General features: G+C 39.4%; 1 protein-coding gene across 4 annotated transcripts in view; it reads right to left on the bottom strand.

Annotated features, from left to right (window-relative positions):
* FRAS1 (Fraser extracellular matrix complex subunit 1) overlaps positions 1-24,450 on the bottom strand; it is a 477,046-nt gene extending 452,596 nt beyond the window's left edge. For 2 of the 4 annotated variants that reach the window (XM_054554103.2, XM_054554105.2), the window contains exons 1-2: positions 22,982-24,448; positions 15,036-15,067 (exon numbers count right to left, since the gene is read on the bottom strand). In XM_054554103.2, the coding sequence (XP_054410078.1) occupies positions 15,036-15,067; positions 22,982-23,057 (108 nt within the window). In that variant the 5' untranslated portion in view covers positions 23,058-24,448. The other 2 variants (XM_054554107.2, XM_054554104.2) reach the window with 2 other exon arrangements.
* Between the last annotated feature and the right edge of the window lie 776 nt (positions 24,451-25,226).

The following is a 25,226-nucleotide window of genomic DNA, read 5'->3' as shown; positions in this document are numbered from 1 at the left end:
TTTGGGTGGAGACAGAAAGCCAAACCACATCAAGATACATAAGTTGAGTCTTGATTTCCATTCCCTAAAAGCAGTCTTTGAGGGTCTCAATGAATTGAAACAAGTAAATTAAATATCCTAGAGAAAGTTTTATTTACATTAGGGGGAAAAAAGTTTAATTTACAGTCACTACAGGCTACTAATGAGAGAAAAATAATCAAACTTCTGAACTTCTACTATCATAAAACTCTTGTCTTTCTTTCACGCTTTCAGGAATCAAAGGGAAAAAGGATGTTGCGACTCTAAAAGGGCTAGAAATGATAGCTTTTTCTGATAATAGCCTGAAGCTTCTGAACCCCTCTTACTCTGCTCTCGCTCCTCATGGAGGGACAATGATTTTGCCACAGAAGCTGTATATCAAGTCATAAACTCATTTCAGATGAATGGAAAAATGTTCAGCCCTGTATACTTTGAGCTCTATCTTTCTAGTCAATATATTTTCAGTCTCCATTACAGACTGTTTTTCCTTTCTGCTAGTCATTTATCAAAGGAAAACAAATAAAACAAACACCCCAAGAAATGTTCCAAACAAGCATTTCAAGAAAACAATAAAACATTCCATTTCAAAACATATTAACTAACATCTAACCTACCACCCATTTCCTTCACTACCTACCCATCCAAATTACCTAAAAGAACATCAATGTGGCCCTAATTCATCAAATATGCCCATGTTTTGCTGACTATTACCTTCAAACAAGTGAAGGTTTATCACAGAGTGAAATATGTGCAGTTAACTTTCCTTCTCAACTTCAGATAAAAGCAAGTGAACATGGATGTTAGTCTTGGAATACAATGGCAGGTAGCTGGAATACATGAAATGTGATTCAGATAGGCACAAGGTACAGGTATCCACATGTAGAAATTGGCAGAGTCATTCTATGGAAAAGTCAGAAATCTAAAATCCAAAGTGCAAGGTTGGTTTTGGGGACAAAGGGGAGTTAAGAGATAGGAAACCTGGTTCAGATGATGCTTTCTCCAGCAGCGTTCATTAGGCCAACCAGGCAGATGGCGGCTCTCACTTAAGACTTTGTAAGCAAGCCAAGCTGCCTCCAAATGTCTATTTATCCTTATAGAGAACATCTGCTGTTTTCTCTTTGGCCAGCGTGCTTTCACATTTAGAACTGCCCTCCTCCACTTGGTTGTGTAGTAAATCATAAGGTTTCTTCTTCCCCATTGAGGGTGTGATTTTACCTCAGGGTATGATCCTTGACTTGAGTCAGAACAATCAGAGTGTTTTCTGGAACTTTTGCTGGAGATAGCATCTCTAAAGGGGACTCACTTTTCTCTTGGAATATTAGCCATTTGAACTGTATAAATCAATGCTGCCATCACAAGGAGGCTGCCAACCCAGAAGAAAGTGTGGCCAAGAGAGAGCATGAAAAACACATGTTGACATCATGTGAACGCATATATACCTCAGTCTCAAGCTAATTTTATCCTCTTGGACTTCCAGTTGAGGGAGCAAAACATTACAGACTTTGCTTAAGCTAGTTTGAGTTGAGTTTCCATTACTCGCATTAAGAGTCCTAAATAATATAATTTTCAGAGACTTTATCTTACTTTGCTCCTATCTTTTAGAAAGAACCTTGTCTAAGTTGTCCCTGACACTTGTGGTTTGATTCCACCCCATCTATCTGGTACATTCTTGGTTTTCTGCAGCCATTTTTAATTCACTCTTTCAACTTCTGTCCTTTCTCTCCACTGATTCCTTACCCTCTACTTACAAGCTCTCTCCCTCTTGTTGACAAAAAAAAATGGGGTTTTTCCCCCTTAAGAGACCCCAATCACAGAAAGACACATTTTTAAAATTAGTTTTAATCACAAGATTTGCATTGAGTACTCAGCCTTTCACTTAACATTACCTCAGAAATGTGCCTTCATGGCCACACGCTCTTCTCATCTATTATCTTAATGGCTACATAATGTTCTATGTCAAGTTAATCTATGATGATTTACTTAACCACTCCTCTAATAGAGACATTTAGGTAACTTCTTATTTTATAACATACATAATGCCAGAAAGCAACTTCTTTACAAATAACTTTTCTTTCTTCTAAATTGATTTCTTAGGGCAAATTCCCAGAAGTCTCATCAAAGCTGGGTTTAATAATTTAAATTTTTTAAACAGGTATAAGGTTATATCCCACTACTGATTTAGTTTTTACCTGGTTATTAACAACAATTCTTCTTAATATATTTGTTTGCAAATATATTAATACAAACAAATATAATATATTTGTTTGTATTTTCTCTTATGTAAACTCTCTATTCTTATTCTCAGCCACTTTAATTCCTAACATTTGGTGGTTTCTTAAATATTTACATGAATTATTTTTGGTTAGATTTACATTTTTACTTTTTTTGTTCTTAATTATTATTGAATGAATTCTTTATAAGTTCTACTATGTAATTCTTTATAACACTAAATCTTTGAAAACCTGTACTTTATTTTTTCTTTTTAGTTTTACACTATTAGATATTTTTAAATGTCATCAAATTTGTTAATACCATATTCTATTCCATCAACTTTTAAAAATTAAACATTCTCAAACTAAATGTTGGTTTTATTCTTACCAAGGTTTTATCCTTACCTTATAGTCAGAGAATATACTAACTAATGGCAGTGTAAATTGGTATGACTTCCCCAAAGGGCAATGTGGTAATATGTATTAAATGTATAGACAAACATGCTTTTTAAAAATGTATGCCACGTGACTCAAAAGTTGCATTGCTAAGGAATGTGCCCAAAGGAAATAATTGAAGAGTGCACAAGAACATTCATCACAGTGTTGCTTACAACACCAAAATATCGAATTAATATGAATACCAATAAACAGGAATGTGTAAAATAACTTATAGTCTATCCATAATGAATAATAGCATAGAACTGTGTATTGACATAGAAAGATAACTATTATACAGTATTAAGTTAAAAAAATAGCTAGCCAAACAGTGTGCATATTGCAGTGTCCATTTTTGTTAAATACACACATAGGAAAAGTTCTGCAATAAACTCATCTAATATTTAGTATTTTTGTTTGTGGAATTACTTGGATTCATGGAGTTTTCTTCCCATTCTCTCTATATTTTATATTTGCTGTTTTTTTTTTAGAACAAGGCTGTATTGCTTTCAATATAATAAATAAAGCAACATGGCCATTTTCTCTTAGAAAAAACAAAAAAGAAAGTTCTTCCTCCTCAAAAGTTGGAATGATACTGTGTTTCTGTGTTTTGTGGTTTGGTCTTTGAAAAATACTACTGTTTACCCTTTTTAATTGCTTTCTGTTTATAAGTGAAACAACTGAGACACAGAAAGACAAATATCACACAACCTCATTTATAAGTGGGAGCTAAATAATGTGTACACATGGATGTAGAGTGTGGGATGATAGACAATGGAGACTCAGAAGGGTGTGGGGATAGGAGGCGGGTGGATGATGAGAAAGTACTTAATAGGTACAATGCACATTATTCTGGTGATAAATACACTAAAAGCCCTGACTTCACTACTATGCAATATATCCATGTAACTGAAATTATATTTGCACCCCGTGAATGCATACAAGTAAAATTTAAAATAATAATAATTTATCTACAAAACAAAAAAATTGAATTCATAGTTGTTTGGTTTTAGTTTTGTGTTTTGAGACAGGGTCTCTGTCTGTCACCCAGGATGGAGTGCAGTGGTGTGATCATGGCTCACTGAAGCCTTGACTTCCCGGGCTCAAGCAATCCTCCCACCTCAGCCGCCCAAGTAGCTGGAAGGATAGGCACATGCCACCACACTTGGCTAATTTGTGTGTGTGTGTGTGTGTGTGTTTCTGTGTGTCTGGAGATAGAATCTTGCTATGTTAACCAAGTTGGTCTTGAACATCTGGGCTCAAGCGATCCTCCTGCCTCATCCTTCCAAAATGCTGGCATTATAGGTGTGAGGCACCATGCAAGGCCAAATTCATAGTTTTAAAGATACAGTCTCTCTTACTAAGTATCCTTGACCTTAATAAGTTCGCATAAAAACAGCTTACAGGAATACACATGCCTTGATGCTCACAGTATTTCTTTTATTATACTTTACATTAATCTCCTGACTGGTGTTATTGAGAATTTTTCATCCTAATCATAAGTGAACAGAGTAAGAAATACAAAAAGACACTTATTTCTCTTCAACAGTTTGATTCCTCTAAAGTGGCAACCAAAGCAGCCATTTAACATGAGTTTCCCTCCTTTTCCTATGCACTTGAGTTATCTTATTCCTATAAAATTTTCCTCTCTTCTCGAAGTCCTCAGGCTATGAAGAATCTTTTCTAGCAGTCCATATTTCTCAAGAAGTTCTATTATTCTTTAAAGTATCTGACCACACTTGATCTTTCTTTTAAAAAATATATTTTAGATGTATGAATTGATATAGCTGATAAAATCCTAGAAGCAAACAATAACATAGTTCTGTTGTACAGCATGAGAGAAAAACTATACTTTCCAACACTTAGGGCAGTATATACAAAATAATCAGGCTTCCATTTTAACAAAAAATTTTAATACAACTAAATGTACTTTTTCCTATTACTAACTGGAGCATAATTTAATCTTGGCAAATTGTGAGACGTGCTCACCAGAATAAAGAGGAAGAAAAAAGATTACATCACCACCTCGGGATGGTGGGGAGGATCATTATGAACATCAATATCAAAGGAGTGGGTTAATGTCTATTAATAGGGAGTTCTACTTGATATAATGCCAGATGAACCCATTTTTGCTGAACTAATAATGAACTTAGTACTGACTCACTGTTGGAATATGTCTGCAAACTGATCTCTTTTTTTCAAGAAGATGATCACTTACATGGAGCCACCCACACCCCCTCCAAAGCTCTAGAGAAACTATATCTGGACATGGGTGAAAAAAAGGAGAAGAAGGAACACAACAGAGGATGGTGCTCCGATAACTCATCTCCAACAATATACTAATCAGTTTGTACTGACAGACTCTGAATCCAAGAGCAAATGATTTCCATTTCAAAGCATCCCCACTGCCTACAGAATGTAATTCAAATGCGTTATTCCAGACCCTATGTGATCTGGAGTTTTAAAATCCCTTCTCAGTGTTACATCACTCACTTCTCTCACTTCAAACTGGACTCCCTTTGCCACTTACGCATTTACTCATACTGATCCTATATCCTGAGAGCCTTTCTCTCATCTCTCCCAATTCTAAACTGGCCCACATTTCAAGGCCAAGATCAAAAACGATTTCCTCTGGAATAAGAGTATTCTCAATTGCAAGCATCTATTTACTATATTCCAAGTACTTTCACATGTTACTCATTTATCTTTGCAGCAGCTCTGTAATATAGGCACAACTATTATCTCTATTTTAAAGACAAGGTAAGTAACTTGCCCAGAGTCACACAGTAGTGAAGAGCTCAGACTTAAACCCAAGAATCTGGAGCTCTGCCCCTTCACCATGGTGCTGCCCTTCTACCTACTGACATTTATACCAAACTGCTTTGTGCTGAGTTCAATATCTGATTATAGGGTATTGGGTCGACTGCTGCTGGCTGCGGTAACATAAAATCCAATTTATATTGGCTTAAACAATGAGGGAACTTTTGAGCTCATACAATAATTCCCCAGGAAGGTCAGTTCCTGTGCTGGTTAAGTCAGCAGATCAAATAACCAACTCCTCAAGGAATCAAAGTCTCCCATCTTTCTCCCCTATCAACTTCTGTGTGTCAGCTAGGTATTCTAATGGTTGCAGCACCTCCAGAGATCATGTTTTCATGTGCCAAAGCTTAAAGACTAAGCTTCAAAATCTTCTATTAATGGAGAATTCTTGTTTCCCACCCTTGAGGTGCAGGGATATCAACACATAACTCCAGGCCTTTCTTATCCCCAGGAAGGTGGCATGATTTATCTAACTGGTAAATTTAAAAGAGCAACTAGGCATGCTTAACTCAGTTCTGTCTTCTTTCCTCTTCCAGGGAGCAAGCCTGTCAACCAAGAGCATACAAAACAGGAGTTCTTGCCTTATCAGCCCTTCTACACGGGAAAGCTTCCTCAGCAAGGCTCTGTCTGTGAATGCCTAACTCTTCCCAATTCTGAGGGGTCAGAACCAGCAACCCCATTGGCTAAGAGAACTGAAGCTATATCCTCCAACTTAGCTTGTCAGTTAAAAGATAAAAGGATGATATTTTGACTTCTATATTTATTCTTTGTTTTATTTCTCAACTTGTTCAGAACTGAGGGAAGGAAGGTGCTATTTATGGGGTCCTTTCAAACACCCAACAATATTAGCAGTTCCACACATATCTCATTGGCCACAAGTCACACTCAGTCCTAAACCAATCCCTGGCAAAGGGATATAAATTTCCTGATTAGCTCACAACTAGGAAAGGGTGGGAAACTGCAACAAAATCAGGACTCTGCCAACATAGAAAAGGGAAAAAGGGACTACTGGCTAAGCAGGGTGTTCCTGGGTTCCAACTAATATCTTATTAATCTTGGTATTCTCCATAGATCCAATCACAGGGTCTAACACAGAATTTGATCAATAAATGTCTTTGGAATCCAGTTGGATCACTGCTACTGCACATATCTACAGCAAATCTAAGAGGGAAAGGCTTCTTTTTAGCCAATAATTTCATATTTCTTCTGTTCCTGAATTCTCATCTCTTAGATCAAGTTTGTTCTAGATTATAGGGAAACTCAATACAGTAAGAACACCAAAGAATGAGTGTCTATTTCTGTTAATAATTCTCTCCCGCTCACTATTACTGAACCATTTCCAGAATGGAAGGTACAAAGAGCAATGAAATCTGCTCTCTAATGCAGACACCCTCCCCTCCCTGATCCCACCCCCACCCATTCAATTTCCCTTTGGAGGAAAGAAATGACATAAATTTAATAAATATCCAATCTTGGGAGCTATCAGGAAAGAACTCACAGGTCATGGCCCAAACTCAAGAGCCTCCTGGGTACTAACAATAAACCATTTCTTACTGTGAAAGCTTGTCCCTCTCCTTCTTCCTTTCATTTAGCTTATAAACTCTGGGAACCTAAGAAATCATTGCTAAAAGAACTTAGCTGGGACACCAGAAGCTATATGCCTCTTTTACATAAAACTGCTCAGTTATTTTTTAAAATTTTATTTTGTGCCAATTTTATGTTTAAGTGTCACGGAAGCAAAATGTCATCCACATAAAACTTTCAAAGTCAACTTTTCTTCAGACATTTGTAATTGAAATTTCAGAAAAACATAAGCTGGCTTAACTCAATTGTCATTTGATATTTATATATTATCTTTCCCTTGGTAAGCAGAGAATTTCTAAAAGTAACTAAACTATAACATGATAATACCATAAGGTGTCATAAATGAGTGACAGTTCTATTATAGGGGATTTATACATATATACACATGCATATATAAATGTATCACATAGAAAATAAACATATGTATGTACTTTGTAGTTATAAACAGAGAAATAGAATAAACAAAAATAAGATATCAAGTTGTAAGACAATTTGGTGTGAAAATGACACAAACTTAAGAAAAAGTGAGGGAAGTGTATGGTGTGACCAGAAAATTGAGATATATGATAAAATGTAGCATAGTTCGAGCAAATTAATGTGGCTTCCAAGCTCAATTGCATCTTCTAAATTCAAAACAAAGCATAAGAAATGTGTTTGTTAACTTAAAACATCTGTTCCTACCACATGAATATGAATAAGAATAAAAATGCATATGGATTATTCATCAATAAAAGTACAAAATCTCTTGTATTATTCCTCTCACACAATTATTCTAAGAACATATAAATTCCCAAATAGGAAACCAGCACATCTAATTATGATGGACAATTTACAAAAACCCAGCAAGGACAAAAAAATCCTCAGAAGCAGCTAGAGCCCAGTTCTCACTACCTGACACTTAAAGGTACAAAGTTACTCCCTTTGAGAAACTAAATGGGGAGAAACCCTTCACTGCACACTCTAGTGCCAGGAGATTTTTTTCACCTTCTGTAAGGGCTTCTTTCCTTAGGCAGAAACACACAGCTCTAACCTTCTATCCACAGGTGAGAACCCAAATCAGAAAAGCCTGCCACTGCTAACTCATCCCGATTCTGTTTGTCTAGTCTCAACTTGAATATCTCTAGTTAAAGGAGCTCATTAACTCTCTAAATTTATGACAACACCTATCACAGTAATGATGTGTTGCAAAAAAATAAGTTTTTATCACAAAATAAGTACATTTTAATAAAGAGCGGCATCCCCCATTTAAAAGCATATTACTCCGTATTTTAAAATAAAGACCAGAGGCATAAAAAATGATGAATTTTTGCTAAACTATAACTTAAAATGGTGATATCCTACAATATTCAATACAAGGGTATTAAGAAATTACCCAGTACCTTTAGGGAAATTAAGGAATGGCTGATTGTATTGCTTCCCCGCTGAGCGCATCCTCAGGACACCAAGTATTCTCCCCACTGCTGAGAAGTTCAAGTTGTTTCAACAGCAGCCACTAGCCACCATTCACTAAGTGTTTGTGGCGATTCAAACACTGAATAGGGAAAGCTTCCAAATTTTCATTTCTCTTCTCCACAAAATCTCTTGAGCACATTGATGAATACAAGGACAAAGCAGTTCTGAGACATTTTCATTTCTACAGGGCTGTCTCTTGTGTGTTAACTGTTTCAAGTTTTAAAAAGTAACACTATAGCACACCAATTTTTAAAAAGACTCTAACATTGAAGAGCTCTAATGGTCTCCCTTAAACCTCCTTAGCCCTAATGTACAAGGTCTACAGATTAGACCAGAGGTTCTCAAATCTTTTTCTGCTCTAATATAAATGATGGATAACACTCCCATGAGTTAAAAAATTTATAAAATTTTTAATGGAATATGTACAATTAACTGTAATTTTACTCCTTTTCTTTTATTCAAGAAAGCATTGATCCATAACAATTGCTTGCTTTAAAAAAAAAAAAAACCCACGACAACAACAAAAAAGAAAACATATTTAGCAATATGGGGAGAGTAGTGTTGTAACTGTGTTGACTTCAAAACTGTTCAAATTATATAAACAAACAAAAACAGCAAACTTAGGTACTATAACAAACTTTGTGTTACTTTTCTCACAACTGCTAAAAGTACTCCAGTAAGCTTCCACCCAGGGTGAGAACCATTCATGAGGCTGTATTTTAAGTACTAGAGTACGTTAAGAATTTTAAAACTCTAATGTTGCACTGTCCAATATAGTAGCCACTATCTATATGTGGCTACTCAAATTTAAACTTTAATTCATTGAAATTAAATGAAATTTAAAATTCAGTTCTTCAGTATCGTCAGCCACATTTCAAGTACTCAATAACCACATGTGGCTCGTAGCTACCACACTGGACAGCATAGCTATGGAACATTCTCATCATCACAGAAAACTCTACTACACGATACTGTGCTAAGGAATCTTGGAGAGAAGCTAATCTAACTCTCTTAATTTACTAATTTAGAAACTGAGACCTCATTTCATTCAAGTGACTTACTCCAAGCTATACAGCTAGTAATTACAGGGCCAGAACCTGAACCAAGACCCTGGACTCTATAACTCACTCATTTCTACTCCGACATCTTGTTACCACCTGAATGATGTGAGTACATGTTCCTTGCAGGGAGAGTTCTGGGTTCTTTCACAAGTATGTTCTCAGTTAACTGTCACATCAACCCTAGGAGAAATATAATCCCAATTAAGTAGATAATGAAAGTGACACCTGGCTGTATAAAGTATTATATCTGAGACCACACAGCATGTATGTAGTGGTGCCAAGATTCAAACTCCAAAGCCTGGATTTTCCTGCAGTGTTATATATAGTCAACATTCCACATTTTTTAACTATCCTTGAAAAATATTCTTTCAAATTTGCTAAGAGTTAGTGCCTTGTGATTCACTTTTTCAGCATTTCTCAGCACAAGTATCCCAAATAGGAAAATCCCAACACTTAACACTTTTGATCTAGGGAAGAAGAGTCATTTATCCAACCTTGCCAGTCATCACTGCTATAGAACAACGACAATAGCAGCCAACCTTTATTGAGCACTGTAAGTGACAGCACTGGACGAGGTGCTTCATGTTCATCTCCTTTAAGCTTCACAACAATCCTGAGAAGTAAATAGTTCATCTCCATTTCACAGACAGAAAAATTGAAGTGAAGAGTCAAGTCATTGATCCCAGGAAGAACTTTAAAAAGGATACGTGTTTGCTTGTGGTGATGCAAAAAGAAAGTTTTTTTAATACTTGATACAGTTGGAAAAGAACAGAAGGTGTGTGAAAACTTTGAAATAAAAAATTAATTTTCCTCCTCACACTGGACATCACAGTTAAACCTATTACCTAGGTAGTTACCCTCTGATGGATTCCTGATTTAACAAAGTCACACTGTCTTCCACAAGGGCTGACTTTAGAGAAAGTCTTGTGAGCCCAGGGGTGCATGGGTATTATGGGGTAAGAAACACACCCCAAAATAGATTATTCAGTGTTTTTCAAGTTATTTTTAGTCCCTTCTGGTCATTTCTTACTCTAGGAATAAAAAGAAAAGAAAGTTACAGAAGATTGTTAAAGAAAAGAGAAGGGAGAGAGCTGAAGTCAGTCCACAATTGAGGGATGGCTACAAATGCTTAGGACTTAATCACCCCAGGATGTCACTGCAAGTCCTAACAGCTGTCAAAAATTGGGGAAACACAACACAATACAAAGTCGGGGGAGGTGTATATATATACACTTATATACATATATACACATATATAAACATATATAGTACATAATACACTGTACATTGTATGTTTTTTAAGATGACATGCCTATCTAAACATGTTTTGCATCATGTAGTGAATTTGGTGCACACCAGTGCAGGACAGCCTCAGTTAAATGGGAAGGGGTTAGCCAGAGACAGCTGGCTTTAGCAGGAGGTCAGGGACAGAGACTGGCAGAGACAACTGCATGGCAGTTGTGGCAGGGAGGGGGTGGGCATATGGGACGGAAGGTGGTGAAGTAAGTTAGTTGTGTTTAGAGACAAATGGACAGACTTGGTTGTGAGAAATAGAATGCTTGATCAAATGACTTAAGAATCAGAACCAGGTTTGAACTCTCTTTTCTGCTAGGACTTACTATGTAACTTTGGACAATTGACTACTTCCTGAGCCTCAACTTCTTTATCTGTAAAGTAAATTAAAAAAAAAAACAAAACGATTTCCTGGGTTTGTTGAGTATTAAATACATAGTAGGTGCTTAACAACTGGCCCTTCCTTTTGTTCTTCTTGGTTGCTAAGGAGAAATTGTGTTGTGGCAGAAAAGCACATGCCACGCATTGCACCTGGGTGTCTTTCCCACATTATCTTCTTTGCAACAACCCTCAGGAGAGGCTTTCTTTGTCCTCATTTCACATCGGGGGCACTAAGAGGTTCCAGAGGTGATGTAACTTGCCCTACGTCACAGAGCTGGTTTGTAACAGAAGAGGAAGGATCAAAACCAGATGTGTCTGACTGCCAGGGCCATGAATGTTCCACTACATCTGGCAGCTTCCTAAGCAATGAGTGAAGAGATTGAAAGGAATCAGTGAGAGGAATCCTCACAAGACAGGCTGAGAGTTAGCGTAATACTAGCAGCAAGTGCCTAAATCCACGCTCTCATTTGCTTGATATGCTTTATGAACTCTGGGTGAAGCTGAGGCTTTGCCATTTTCAACCAGAATAACCTACTTCTGGTTACTCACTTGGGAGATGAACAAACCTCAAGAATTTCACATCCCTGTCCCAGTTTCCTTATCTATAAAATGGACGGTCTGGACTAAGAGATTTCTCAAGTCACTTCTACCTCTAAAACAGTGAGCATGTGGGTAAAATTACAAAGTTTGGAACAGGGACACCAACCACTATTCTTGGAGCCAGCTCTTGAAAAGGACACCTCTTACACTAGAAGCCTTTGTCACCCAAAAAGTTGTATAATCAGAGAATCCTAGAATCATATAGTAATGTTCTTGAACTCTTCAATTCAAAATACATGAACATACATTCACTCTCCAATTTCACTGATGTAGACAGTGAAAGAATGCTTTTCTTTAACACTAGGGCATGTGGAGAGAGAGCAGCAGTGAATGATGTAGATAATAAACCAAGTCCACAATGCATCATCTACCATTTCCAGTTTCATTGTCCTTAAAATGGAAAGAGAACTTAAAGTGGTTACAAATAAACCTGAATGCAGAATCTCTCTAGATTTTGAAATATTTTCTCAATCTTGTATAGCTGTTTTTCCTACACTTAATTTGACAGCAATTTTTTAGTGGCTCACCTCTATGGAGTCTTTTTAAAGTATTTAATATAGTTTCCCTAGAAACAAGCACACTCTCATTTCAGCAGTTTAATTAGATGATAAGTCCAGTGTTGCCATTCCTCCTCTCTGGCACCTCCAATGGCTCATCCACCTTCCTGAAAGGACAAGCTAAAGTCTGCACAAGGCTCAGCACACTCTGACCCCTGCCCTCCTCCCTGACTTATCTCTTGCCATCCTCCATGCACTGCCTCAAATGCCCATAGAAGCTCTTGCTTCAGACTTTACATTTCTGCTCCCTATCTCTGAAATTCTCTCCCCTTGGGTATCCACCAGGCTAGCTCTTATAATTACCTCTTTCAGTATGTCTTTGATCAAATGTCACATTCTCAGTGAAGCCTTCCCTATCACCCTATCTAAAGTAGCCACCTTCATCCCCCATTGAGCCTTTTCTATCCGTTCCACCTCCACAATATTTTTCCCCATAGCCCACCTATCTGACATTCTATATATTTTACTTATTAGAATTCAAGCTCTATGAAGGCAGGAATTTTCATCTGTTTGTTCACAGATGCATTCCAGTGCACAGAATAGCAGATCTCTAATTGTCATTCAATAAATATTTGTTTAATAATATTATTACTGTAATAAATATATTGTCTCTCAGACTGAATTACATAACAATTATAATAAGTATCTCAGGCTTGAAGAGGTTCAGAAACAAATGTAGCAGGCCAGGCTCAGTGGCTTATGCCTGTAATCCCAGCACTTTGAAATCAGGAGTTCAAGACCAGCCTGGCCAACATGCCAAAACCCTGTCTCTACTAAAAATACCAAAAAAAAAAGAAATTGGCTGGGTGTGGTGGTGTGCAGCTGTAGTCCCATCTACTTGGGAGGCTGAGGCAGGAGAATCACTTGAACCCTAGAGGCAGAGGTTGCAATGAGCCAAGATCCCTGCACTCCAGCCTGGGTGACAGAGTGAGACCCTATCTCACAAAAAAATAATAATAATAATAATAATAATAATAGAAAGAAAAAAAAGAAAAAGAAACAAATGTAGCAGAGGCTTGGTAAGCAAAGAAGTCACCTGGAGGAATGAGGAGCGTGCTGGTGTGGGAGGGTGCAACCCACTAATCTTGAGCAGCCATGAGCCCTGGGATCTGCTAGGGCACAGTACAGAGGGAAGCAAGGTCATCCAATAAATTCAGGTTGGCTGGGCTGTTTCTCCTTTTAACTTGATCAAACTGACCTCTCCAATTACTTGATCCTTTCATGTTCAAATGTACAATAACACATAGCAAGGTTAAATATAGAAGAGGTGTAGCCACTTTTTTTCACATATAGGCAGAACAACAGAAGACAGGATGTCTTGTTCTGGTCCACCCCTAATGGTCATTACCTCTAGCAAATCTCTTCATCTCTCTCTCTCATCCTTTCCATTAAAAGGGGGAAGAGTATGGAATAATACATGGCCTGCCTATTCCATTGGTCTATTATAAGTATCAGACATATGAATACTTATGAAAATATATGGAAAAGTTATGAAGTACTCTACACAATAAATAATTCTCTTTTATTAGCATGGATAACCGACTTGTCTAAATATCTACTATAGCTCCCCAAAAGTGATAATATATTTTAGAGCAAATGATTCCTAAAACATATTAAAGAATAAACAGGGCAGGATACGGAATGACAAATAGAATAAAAATGGCTTTTTCCTAATTTTTAATAGAAAAATATAAAAAAAAAACTTCTCGAGCAGTAACTACAGTATATAAAGTGCAGATTCAAGGATATTACTGTGAATATCTACAATTATCTAGACTCTAAGATACTTCAGATATTCCTCATCTATTTCAATACCACAAGGATAATCTAAGATGACTTATTAATATCACACATGTCAATAGAAGGTTGTGATGTAAATGAGCAAATTCTTTCCAATCATCTCAGTTCAGTTTTATTATAGCATTTATTAAACCAAAATAAAAACATGGTGAAGAATGATTTGTCATACCATTTATTAGAGTTGATGGAGTGTAGATAGTCTTTTCAATAAGGCTTTAACACACTGTCATGCACCATAGTGCATTAGCAATGAAAAGAAATGCATGAGACATACATCAGCTTTTCCCCCAAGTCATTCTGACATTAAATTCAAAATCAATTTTACCCTATATGGCAAGAGTTCAGAAATAAATGTTAATTTCTTTGCTGTTCACCAAAACTCAAGTTTATAATTCAAAGTAACAACAGAACTCCTTCCTATTCTACTTAATTTAATAATCATATTTTTCTTGGAGAAGGGTTCAAAGTGGGAAGCAAATGCAACCAGAAGATAAACAAATTGTGTTTCAGTTTGTATCTGACAAAAGGATGGGATCTAATTTTCTCTCTGATTAAAAAAACACAAAGAATAGCCACATAATGCAAATTGTGTGTTGAGTGTTTGAATTTCTCTTCCAACACCTGAGTATCTGAATGGAACTAATTCACTCTGGAAAAGGTATTAAATAATTGAGCATCATTGTGCCTGAATGAGGGCTAATCCTCAAACTGTGAAGAAAAATAAACATATTCTACAATGATAGGGTCAACTCACTCACTCAGGAACTTCAATCAAGCATTTTACATTCAAATGAAAGAAACCAAGTATGTAAAGAATGACCTACCGCCAACAAGGAACCCTGATAGACACAAGCACCTGTGGGGAAAAACAAAATAAGAATTAAAAGAGATGCATAATAAACCAATAGGCACTGCCCCAGCAAGCTTGCTGCTAAAACTGCATCTACATGCACCATAATCAGGAAAATGTGCTTCTTCCAAAATCTTAAAAGCTTCAGCATTCTTCCCCTGGGGAAATAACCCCATACACCAAAACAACATTCCTTGGACACACACGAGGAAAAGCATCATTAAAACTTATGACTTGAATTTTAAGATAAATGTGTTTATAACGACATGCTATAAATACGGTAAATATTTTTCTTGGTGATAAGTCAGCAAAGCCTCCATAATCCAGTCCCATTTACTTATCCAGGCTTCCCTGCCACTGTTTGCTCACACTAAGCCTCCAGTCCAACCCAAGAGGCCAACTTAGAATCCTGTAATATATTTACATGTCTCAATGCCTTTGCTCATTTTCATTTTCTACAGGAGATGTACTTTGTCTAGTCAAGCCCTTTGAACTTGATCCCATCTCCTTTGTGAAACTTCTGCCCACCAGATTATGCTTCTCTGAGCTCCTAGCATTTTGTGCCTACATCCTCCATTTGTGAATTTATTCTTGTGTACTTCCTTTCTAAGGATGTTGAAATGTTGTATTTACCCCACTACATTATATATATGTGTGTGTGTACTACATATAGAGAGAATACCTACACTATATATACCATTACATATATACTATTACATATATAGTATATACACATATATATACATATATACCCACTATATACTATATACCATATATAGTATATACACATATATACACATATATATACATATATACCACTATATACTATATATAGTATATATATCATATATAGTATAAATAGCATATGTAGTATTTATAGTATATATATGTAGTATATATATAGTGTGTGTGTACATATATATATATATATATACTATAAAACTGAAATCTTAACTTAAAAAACATATAGACACATTCCCAACCAATTTTTGAGCTGCACAACTGGTCTTGATTTAACTTAGAAAGAGATGGGCAGTGTGCTATCACCTACTCTCTCAGAAACGGAGTCTGCAAAACACTTTTGAACAGTATATACACACCAAGATGAAGCATATCTTAACAATGATCCACAGTTGGTTTCTAAAGAGAGAAGGACATTATTTTACCACAGTGCTTACCTCTAATGGATCATTTATGAAGTCCCAATAATATTAACTTCTCAGGAAAGAATTGGTCTACCTTCTCCTCCAGTAATGGAATTAAGAACAATCTTTAAAAAAACTGAGATGACTATTTACACTTAGGTTTGAATCAAAGATCCCTGTGAGCAAATTTATTGAAATAATTTTTATGTCCCTAACATTCTTTTTTTTTTGTATACAACAATTTTATTGGTGTTTTAATATAATTCACCCAGAATATGAATGCATCACATTAGCTAAGTACAAGGCATATGTATAAGCAAAAATTATAAATTTATGACACCCTTGTGCCTTTCTCCTAATGACATTTTCAACTTTTAATGGTTTGTATTTCTTCCTCTGCAGACATAGGATAATTAATATAGATATGTCATTTTTGAGTTTATATTTTACACAAACTTATTATTTTACTTTAAAATAGTTTCTAGCCATGGCATTAATATTTATTAAAATTTCCATACATATAAAAAAAGGAATTTATTTCTATACATATGAACAAAAGGAATAGGGAGTGTCTATAAATGAATGATTTTATGGACACTCCCTATTTGCTTTTTTTTATTTTTTTATTTATTTGTTTTTTTCTATTATTATACTTTAAGTTCTAATAAGAATAACTTGAGATAAAATCTTGAAGGAAAATTCTTCTTAATTGACTACTTTTTCCTTAAGAAATCTTGTTCCAAGACTTAGTAGTTCAGTCTATGGTATGTCATAAGAAAGGAAATATATATGTATACATATGTATGTGTGTGATGTGTGTACTAAAATAATTCTATATATCTCAAATAAATATATATGAACACAATTCACTTTCTAAATTACTTATATGGACATATTTAATTATTTCTGGTGTTTAGAAAATTTAGAATAAAGATCATCATCACTTAGGTACAATTTAACAAAATTTAAACTTTAGAATAAACAAAACTTAACTTTTAGAAAAAAAACAAACAAAATTTAATCTTTAAAATAAGACTATCCTCAAATAATTGTATTGCTCTCCACAGCATTACCTTCCAAAGTCAATTTCTTTTCAAAGCTCCAAAGGAAATCAAGCACCTTAAGCAGTATCTGAGTACCCATATCAAAACCCATTTTTGGAAGTTTAGATAGCCATGATAAACTCACTGCAGTATGAAAAAAATAAAGTAGCACTGAATGTGGCACCACATCTATACCTGGGCAAGCCACGCATCTGCTGGAGACTCAAGTCAAAATGGTGTAGAGCTGCTGAAAAATTATATCATTAGGAAAAGGAATTAATTCAATTTGAGTTGCTCTGTATTGTATAATTCCAAAAGAAATAAGTTTTCCCCTCTGAGAGCTTTCCTAACACAGAACAGTTCTACCCGGAAGGCAGCTGCATGAATGAGCCTCCATTAACATAGCTTCCAAAACCTCATTTCTACGCTCTTGAGAAAATAAGCATTCCCGTGTGATGCCCAGTCCTATCAAACATTTATCATCACCCAATACCAGATGCAGCATCCAAAGCAAGCATATTTCTCTCATACAGCCACCAGCAGATGAAGTTGAGGGGTTTGTTGACATGGGTACTGGGTGTAGCTTCTGGTTGAAAGCCAGAGTGGAGGTCTTTTCACTAATCTGTCAGTTCACATAATATGGAAAACAAAATTACTCTCTCCACTCATTATTTTTTTTTCTTAAGGAGTACAAGAATGATTGCAGGTCTATTTGATGTTTATATTTATGGCAGGGAACTTTAAAGAAAATTCCGGCTCAAGGTGAATTCTGTGAGATAGTGCTGATCTAGAAGAAGAAATGAGCCTCCCTCAAAGGAAAACTGAGGAAAAACCAGAGACAACAGGAGTAGTTCTCTAACTATGAACAATGCCAGTTTCAGGGCACAGAATGCAGCTGAGATGCCAGGTAATTTAAGTTCTAACACCTCACAACCTGTGAGAAAGTGCATAAAGTTTTGCAGGGTGAAGTAATTTTATAGTGTCAAGAAGGAAGCCCAGATCCTGAGACCTGAGCTGCTCTTTTCCTGTGTGGCTGGCTCATTTCTTGCAGGTCACGTAGACAAAATGTTACTGCATAAAATTTAAACAAGTAAATGTCTGTTTTTAATCCCTTTTGCACATTATAATGTACTCCTTTATGAGATGACTGTATAAAATCTAATATTTTTGGAGAAATTTTGAGATATAATTTGCATACATCCTGAAACCATTGGTAAGCTGAGTAAATTAGAGAAGTTAAATCCAAGCACGACAAAATGTCAGACCCATTATTAGTTCAAAGAAATAGTGGCAGATACAACCATTAAGATACGAAAAGATTTGGAGAGCATGGTACCACAAAAACATGACTCATTAGGAACAAGCAGCCACAAGTTGGCATTTAAATGTTCAGGCTTTATGTTGTGTTATAATTCAGCATATGGCTGTGTGCACTGTGGAATACTTAAAATAGAATCACTTTCTGAACTGACAGGACAGCTCATGTCCTGATTATTGTCAACTAGGATTTAGATCAATTAATAGAGTAGTTAAAATGAAAGTGGGCCAACTGTTTTGGAACTACGGTAAGATTTGGCATGAGGCTCCAACTTTGACATGTGGTAGTCCCCTCCCCTTCTCTGAGCCATGTGTTAAAGAATATTTTATGACTACTTGTGTGAGTACAGTTGGGTGATATTGTCACCCAAGTCCATAACAGTGAATACGGATGGCTGGGTCCTTACTAAAGGATGTACACTATATAAGGAGAGTAATGCCCAGAATCCAATCTTCAGAGGGCAATGGAAATATAATTGATGAAAATAAGAGTCCACAACAACACCTCTTTATTTCCATTGCCAGGTAATTACAAAAGCCAAAGGATGCAAAGTTACAACAATCATCTAACGTTTCCATACTGAGAAACCCACCAAGGACCAAATGTTCTCATATCACTACTGCTATTCAACTGACATTAACAATTTCTAGATATGCAAACTCCTTGAGCGCGGGAGTTTTTTTGGCTTTGGTTTTGATGTCTGTACCCACCTACCGGACATAACCCGGCACATAACCTCTCAATAAAGGCTTGCAGAATGAAAGAATTAGGTTACTTTTTTCCAGCCAAGGTCTTCTCTTCCCAACATTGAGTTTCAAGCATAGAGTCTCTCAGTGAAACAACTCTGCAGCCCAGAGTGCAACAACTACCCTAACTCACCCATAAATAAAATATATTGTCTATCAAATGATCCTCTTCAATGTAACCTGTTAAATGGCATTTATAGGAAAAACCTGGGATTCAGGGTTTGTGGGAATGGCTAAAATCACATGGAGAGTGATGGGACACAGACTAAAGCTCAATTCTCTTAACCTCCAATTCAATGATGTTTCTCTATCCCAAGGCAACTGTCTTATCTAGTGTAACTTCACAGGACTTCCATATGTCAACAGAACTCAAGACGTTTCTCCAGAAAAAGCCATGGTAGAGTTTCTCTGATTCAGAAAGCAGCCATGTTAGAAGCTTCTTTGTGACTTCTTGATTTTATTAAGTTCTGAAGTCATAGCATTAATACTTTACCAGTTTAGCAACATAAGGCTGTATAAAATAACACTGCCAATAATTTGCTTATAAAAATTTATTTTTCTTTTGATAATTAAAATAAAATTTAGAGGCCAGGCACAGTGGCTCACACCTGTGATCCTAGCACTTTGGAAGGCCAAGGCAGGCAGTTCACTTGAGGTCGGGAGTTCAAGATCAGCCTGGCCAACACGGTGAAACTCTCTCTACTAAAAATATGAAAATTAGCTGGGCATGGCGGTGCACGTAATCCCAGCTACTCAGGAGGGTGAGACATGAGAATCGCTTGAGGCCAGGGGGCAGAGGCAGCAATGAGCTGAGATCGCATCACTGCATTCTAGCCTGGGTGATAGAGCAAGACTCTGTCTCAAAAAAAAATAATAATAAAAATAATAAAATTTAGAACCAGAAAATTGCAATTGACCACAAATAATGCAGCAAATACTGATCTCTATTTCTTCTATGTTTGATGATTAGCCAAAGTATCTTAGAGCTATCACCTAATTGACCTCATTTAGTAAATGACAGAACTATAGCACAAAGAAGTTAGATGGTTCATTCAAGGTTAGTGAGCTAATCGGTTCATTCAAGGTTAGTGAGCTAATCAGAGGCCAGTCCACCAGTTAAGCTTAATTCAAAAGAATATAATTTGGCAACACTGTTCATCTGACCAATTTTTTGAGCACTTACTGTATACTAGGAGCTGAACTGAAGATATAAGAATTAATAGGAGCCATCCTAACCCCTCAATAAGCACACAGCTAAGTGAGGAAGACCAAACCCATACCAACCACAATTGTTGTCTCTGTGCACTGAGAAGAAAACGGCAAATTTTGCCATAAGCTGGTCAGCAAAGGTGTCACAAGGTACATCCCATCAAAAGAAGTATACATGTGAATGTCTCTTTTCTATTTTTAAAAATTATTCTCTAAGCTGATAATAAAAACTTGAGGAGATTTCTAAGATCCTTGAGGTTTCCAACCTTGATCTCAATGCTCTTATTTTTTAAAGAAAAAGAAAACCTTGAAAGAACCAAACCAGAGGTCTCATCAGATGATGAATGTTTTTTTGTCTGTGGAAGTGATATCGCTTAATTAAACTAATTAAATGAGATAAAGTATGTAAAGTTCTTAGCAAAGTGCCAGGCAAACAATACCTGCTCAATAAATGGCCATGTTCATTCATTCATTCATTCATTATTCCATAAGCACCATTATGATGTGGGTGGAAACTCTCAGACATCTATCAATTTATCAGTCCAATTTGTGAAATGGCTGTAGAATGCTCTGACAGTAAAGTAAAACAATAAGAAGCAAAGTTTCCAAAGATTCTTTGGAGTAATATCCACACCCTCTCTTCCGCCCCCGTCCCCCACCCCGTCCCCACCCCCGGCTTTCTGTGCTTCGCATCCCCCCATCCCCACCTCCCAATCTAAAGATTCCGCACTTCTTAAACTTGGCCCACTGGATCAAGCAATCTGCCAAAGAGCGCACCCTGTAGGCTCTTAATAATAATGCCTTTTGTTGATTCCAGAGTTTTGGTTCCGAGAAGCTGCACCATTCCAACTGCTCCTTGGTGAGCTATCCGGGAGTGATAGCACGTTTTCTGAGTTGCTGGGATAAGACTCTAAATTTTAAAAACTGCCACCAAGTGAAATTAATTTTTCTAAGTACCAAGTTCAGGTTTGGGTGGCCTGGGATGACTCTCTCATCTGGTTTATTATTATAATCAAGCCCTACAAGCTTTTTTTTTTTTTTTCCCAAAGTACGCGCCCACACGCACATAAACAATAAAGTTATATTTCTACAGGACTTGCACTGTTGGGAGAAGGCTGCACAGGCCCCAGATGTGCCTTTCCCGGAGGTTATACACATTTGACACACATCCCGGAAGAGTGCAGAAGGCAGCACCTGGACCCACAGGAAAGTCCCCCACTGCTGTGCGTGGATTCCCAAGGCCTTTCTCTTGGGAAGCCGGCAAAGAAAAGGCAGCTGCTCCAGTGACTGGAGGTCGACCCGAGGCAGAGCTTTGTCCTCCCCGGGCCTCCCGCAGCCCCCAGTCCTGAGCCGGAACTCGACCCCCGGGAGCCGCCCCGCGCCCCTTCCTAGGCACTAGGGCGGGGAAGGCGGCCCGCCCCGCGCCCGCCGCCGCCGCCGCCGCCGCCGCCGCCGCCCAGCCGCGGCTCTGATTTGCGGCTGGGCAGGCGAACTCTTCTTCCCGCAGCTGGATGAATAATGAATGGAGCCGGGAGGGGAAGCCAAGAGCCAGGCGCTGTGGATTAAGCCTTCTTCCTCCCAGTCCGCTGGCTCCCTTCCCCCTCCCTAAGCACTGGCGGGGCGATGTCCCTGGCTCCTCGGAGCAGGTGGGAGCTCAGAGCGCCTCGCGTCCCGGCATCCCATGACCCCAAACTCTTGATTTACTTATTGACTCATTTATTTGGCTGAGCCCAGATTGCATTTGATATCATGGCGACAGCTACTCTCACGGCTTCCTTTTCTCTCCTGCGGCTCCGGGGTTTTACACGTAGCTTGGAGCCTCGGAGGAAAACCAGGAGGCGGAGGGTGAAGTAAAAGAATGAACCTAAACTCTTATTAACCACTTTTGTTCTGGGAAGCAGGCAGGTTCGTGCTTCTCCGTACTGGAGAGATTTCTTTCAGTGCAACTGAACTGCCCACGTCCAGAACACGCTCCAATCAGTTAGTTATAAAATCCTAACTGGACTTTAGGGGGAGACTAACTGAGGTAAGGAGGGCGGGAGAGCGATGGGGCTTTAAGATGAAAGATTGTATGTTTCTTAGGAACAGAAGTATTTTTAAACAGGTAAGAGCGATTGTTCGCTCCTCACCTGTGCTCCATGCAGTTGCTTTCCCTTCGGGGAAAGGTAGGTGGTGGAAAGAAAAAGGATCAGTTTCAGAGATGTCACCTCCATCGGCCACTCACCCACCCAAAAGCACTTAGGGCAGAGAAGGAGGCCGTTTCGGGGGTGTAATCCGAATACAAAACAATCAGGAGTAGGAATCTTATCAGAAAAAGCCTACTCCTGTTTCACTTCCACCTCACCCTTCCCAGAAAAACTTCCACCCCACCACAATACCATAAAACCTGCTGAGATTTTTAAACTGCAAGATCAGTCACACATACACACGCGCGCGCGCACACGGCACCGCTCTCTCACCTTCGGAATGATGAGGCAATACTGCAAATTCCGCCAACGCTAGGGCCAGCCCGAGCCACACTTTGAGGACACCCATCGCCGCCTCGGCACCCACGATGGAAGAGCCCAGCCTTCAGCATCCAAGAAGCAGCTCGGCCAAAACGCTGGCTCCGGCGCTTGGAACCCGGGCGCACTGAAGGTGGGGAACCGTGGGCCGTTACCTCCGGGAAAAAGAGATGGACGGGCCGAGAGCGACACTCATCAGCCCGGAGGCGCTGGAGCGGGCTGGGGGTTCAATTCACTCGCTGCTCAGGCAGAGAGCGCGCCGAGCTCCCCCGCAAGGCAGGACGCCAACGTGAGCTTTGGGAGAATAAGAGGAGGCAGAGCACAGTTCTCCGCGTCAAAATCTCGCCGGAAAGTTGCTAGTCACCGGCTGATAGGATCTTCCAGCATTTCCCTCGGGCTAGACTCTTCCGCTCCCGGGTCCCCGACAGTGGAAATCCTGGCTCTGGTTTGTCCGAAGCAGCTTTTTAAAGTTCGCTTGGCACCATACGTCGGCGCTGCGTCGGCACCGCGGGTCGCCGGGAGCCCCGAAAGACCCACCCACACCCACTCCTTGGTCGGGCCACCAGGCTCGGCAGACCTCATCTGCCGGGGGCTGCTCGCTGGAAACTTTGTGCAGCGCTGAGGGCAGCTCCGGGGACTCGCCCGCGCTGCAGCCGCACCGCACCGCCTTGGGCTGCGCTTCCTGCAGCAGACTGTTCGGAAGCTTCCGAGGAAAGACTGGGGGGCGCTGCTGCTACTTTCTCGTCCCCGCCCCTCGCCTGGGTGAAGAGGGCTGCGGGGGCGCGGCTTGCTGCACACCAACACCCACCTCCGCGCTGAACACCCCGGAGCAGGTCTGCAGGGTAGAGGTGCAATGATTACGGGAGTGGAAGAAGAGCCATAATTTTAATTGCACGGAGCAAAAAGCTAGCAAGGCTGGAAAAGACCCCCAAACTCAAGGCCACTCGGGCGAGAGAGCCTGGAAACGCCCAAAATACGCCGGGTCTGGACCCCGCGTTTAAAGGACACACGTTCAGCCTTCCTCTAGCCTCCCTTGCCTCCTTCCTTTCTGCTTTACTCGGTGTGAAAATGGACCCAGAGACTCGGAGCTTTAGCAAAGATTCCAGAGTCACGTGGGGAAAGGGAGAAGCGAGGAAGGGGGTGAGGGGAGGCCGAGAGAGCAACCTGATCCCTTTATTCATTCTGCTGGAGTTCAGATTGGCTTTGTCTGGGGAGGAAACAAAAGTGCTCATACTGGGGACGGAGGGGGTGGAGATAGGTTGCACAGTTCTTGCTGAGGCACACCGGAAGGCAGATGAACCGTGTCCACATCCCTTGTTAGGCGAGGAACCGATTCCGCGGGCTGGGGGAGCGTGTGCCCACATCAAAGGCCCTGGGGCTACCTCCCACCCCCACAGCCCGCCACTCCCGCTGGACTAAGTGCGTCCGGGGGACCTGATTGATCCTTTTTCCTCGCTCTGGGACCCTCAGGCTGTTGCATCCTGGCTTTTACCAGCAGCCCGGGAAGATCTTGGCGTGTGTGTCCTAGGCGGAGCCTAGGAGCAAATGCACCTTTCCCTTTCCCTAGGAGACTCTGTCAGTGGAACACAACGCGGTCTGGGAGCTGTGGGTCCAGCTGCGCCCCCAAATGCCAACGGCTGGGAAAGTAACATCAGGACACGGCCGACTGGGTCGCGCACTTGAAGAGCAGAGGCCTTGATTCCCCGCCAGGACTGACTGACGGCAGCTATTTTTATAGGACCGAATAAAAATAGCTGGTCCACGTTTAATCGTTTTATAAGGGAACAGTTGCATCAGAGAGATGCTGACTGGGTTCTGATTGGCCCAGAGAAGAAAAGTCTCGGGTCCCTCAATTGAGTCGGGATGGGCCAAAGTGTTAGAGGGGAGTTTGCAGAAGCAGTTGCATGAGCTGTGCTGACGGGGGTCCCACTTGTTTCCAGTCTTCACGAGCACCGTAACGCGGGCCCACGTTCTAAGGTGCACTGACGCCACTTGGAACAATTCACTTTTCGGAATAACTGGAATAAGTTGAAACTGGCAGGTCCCTGTCAATGTTACTATTCAGCCAGAACAAAGGAGAACCTCTGACAACCTGGCTCTGAATCTTAAGTATTTGGAGGACCCAGGGTTTGCACAATTCGCCCTCAGTCTCTCTGTTGAGCTGTGGTCATTCTAGGGACAGAGGTTGTATCATCTTTGT

Source organism: Pongo abelii, chromosome 3 (genome assembly GCF_028885655.2).
Source record: "Pongo abelii isolate AG06213 chromosome 3, NHGRI_mPonAbe1-v2.0_pri, whole genome shotgun sequence".
NCBI classification, from domain to species: domain Eukaryota; kingdom Metazoa; phylum Chordata; class Mammalia; order Primates; family Hominidae; genus Pongo; species Pongo abelii.
This window is presented reverse-complemented; position numbering and strand designations above follow the sequence as displayed.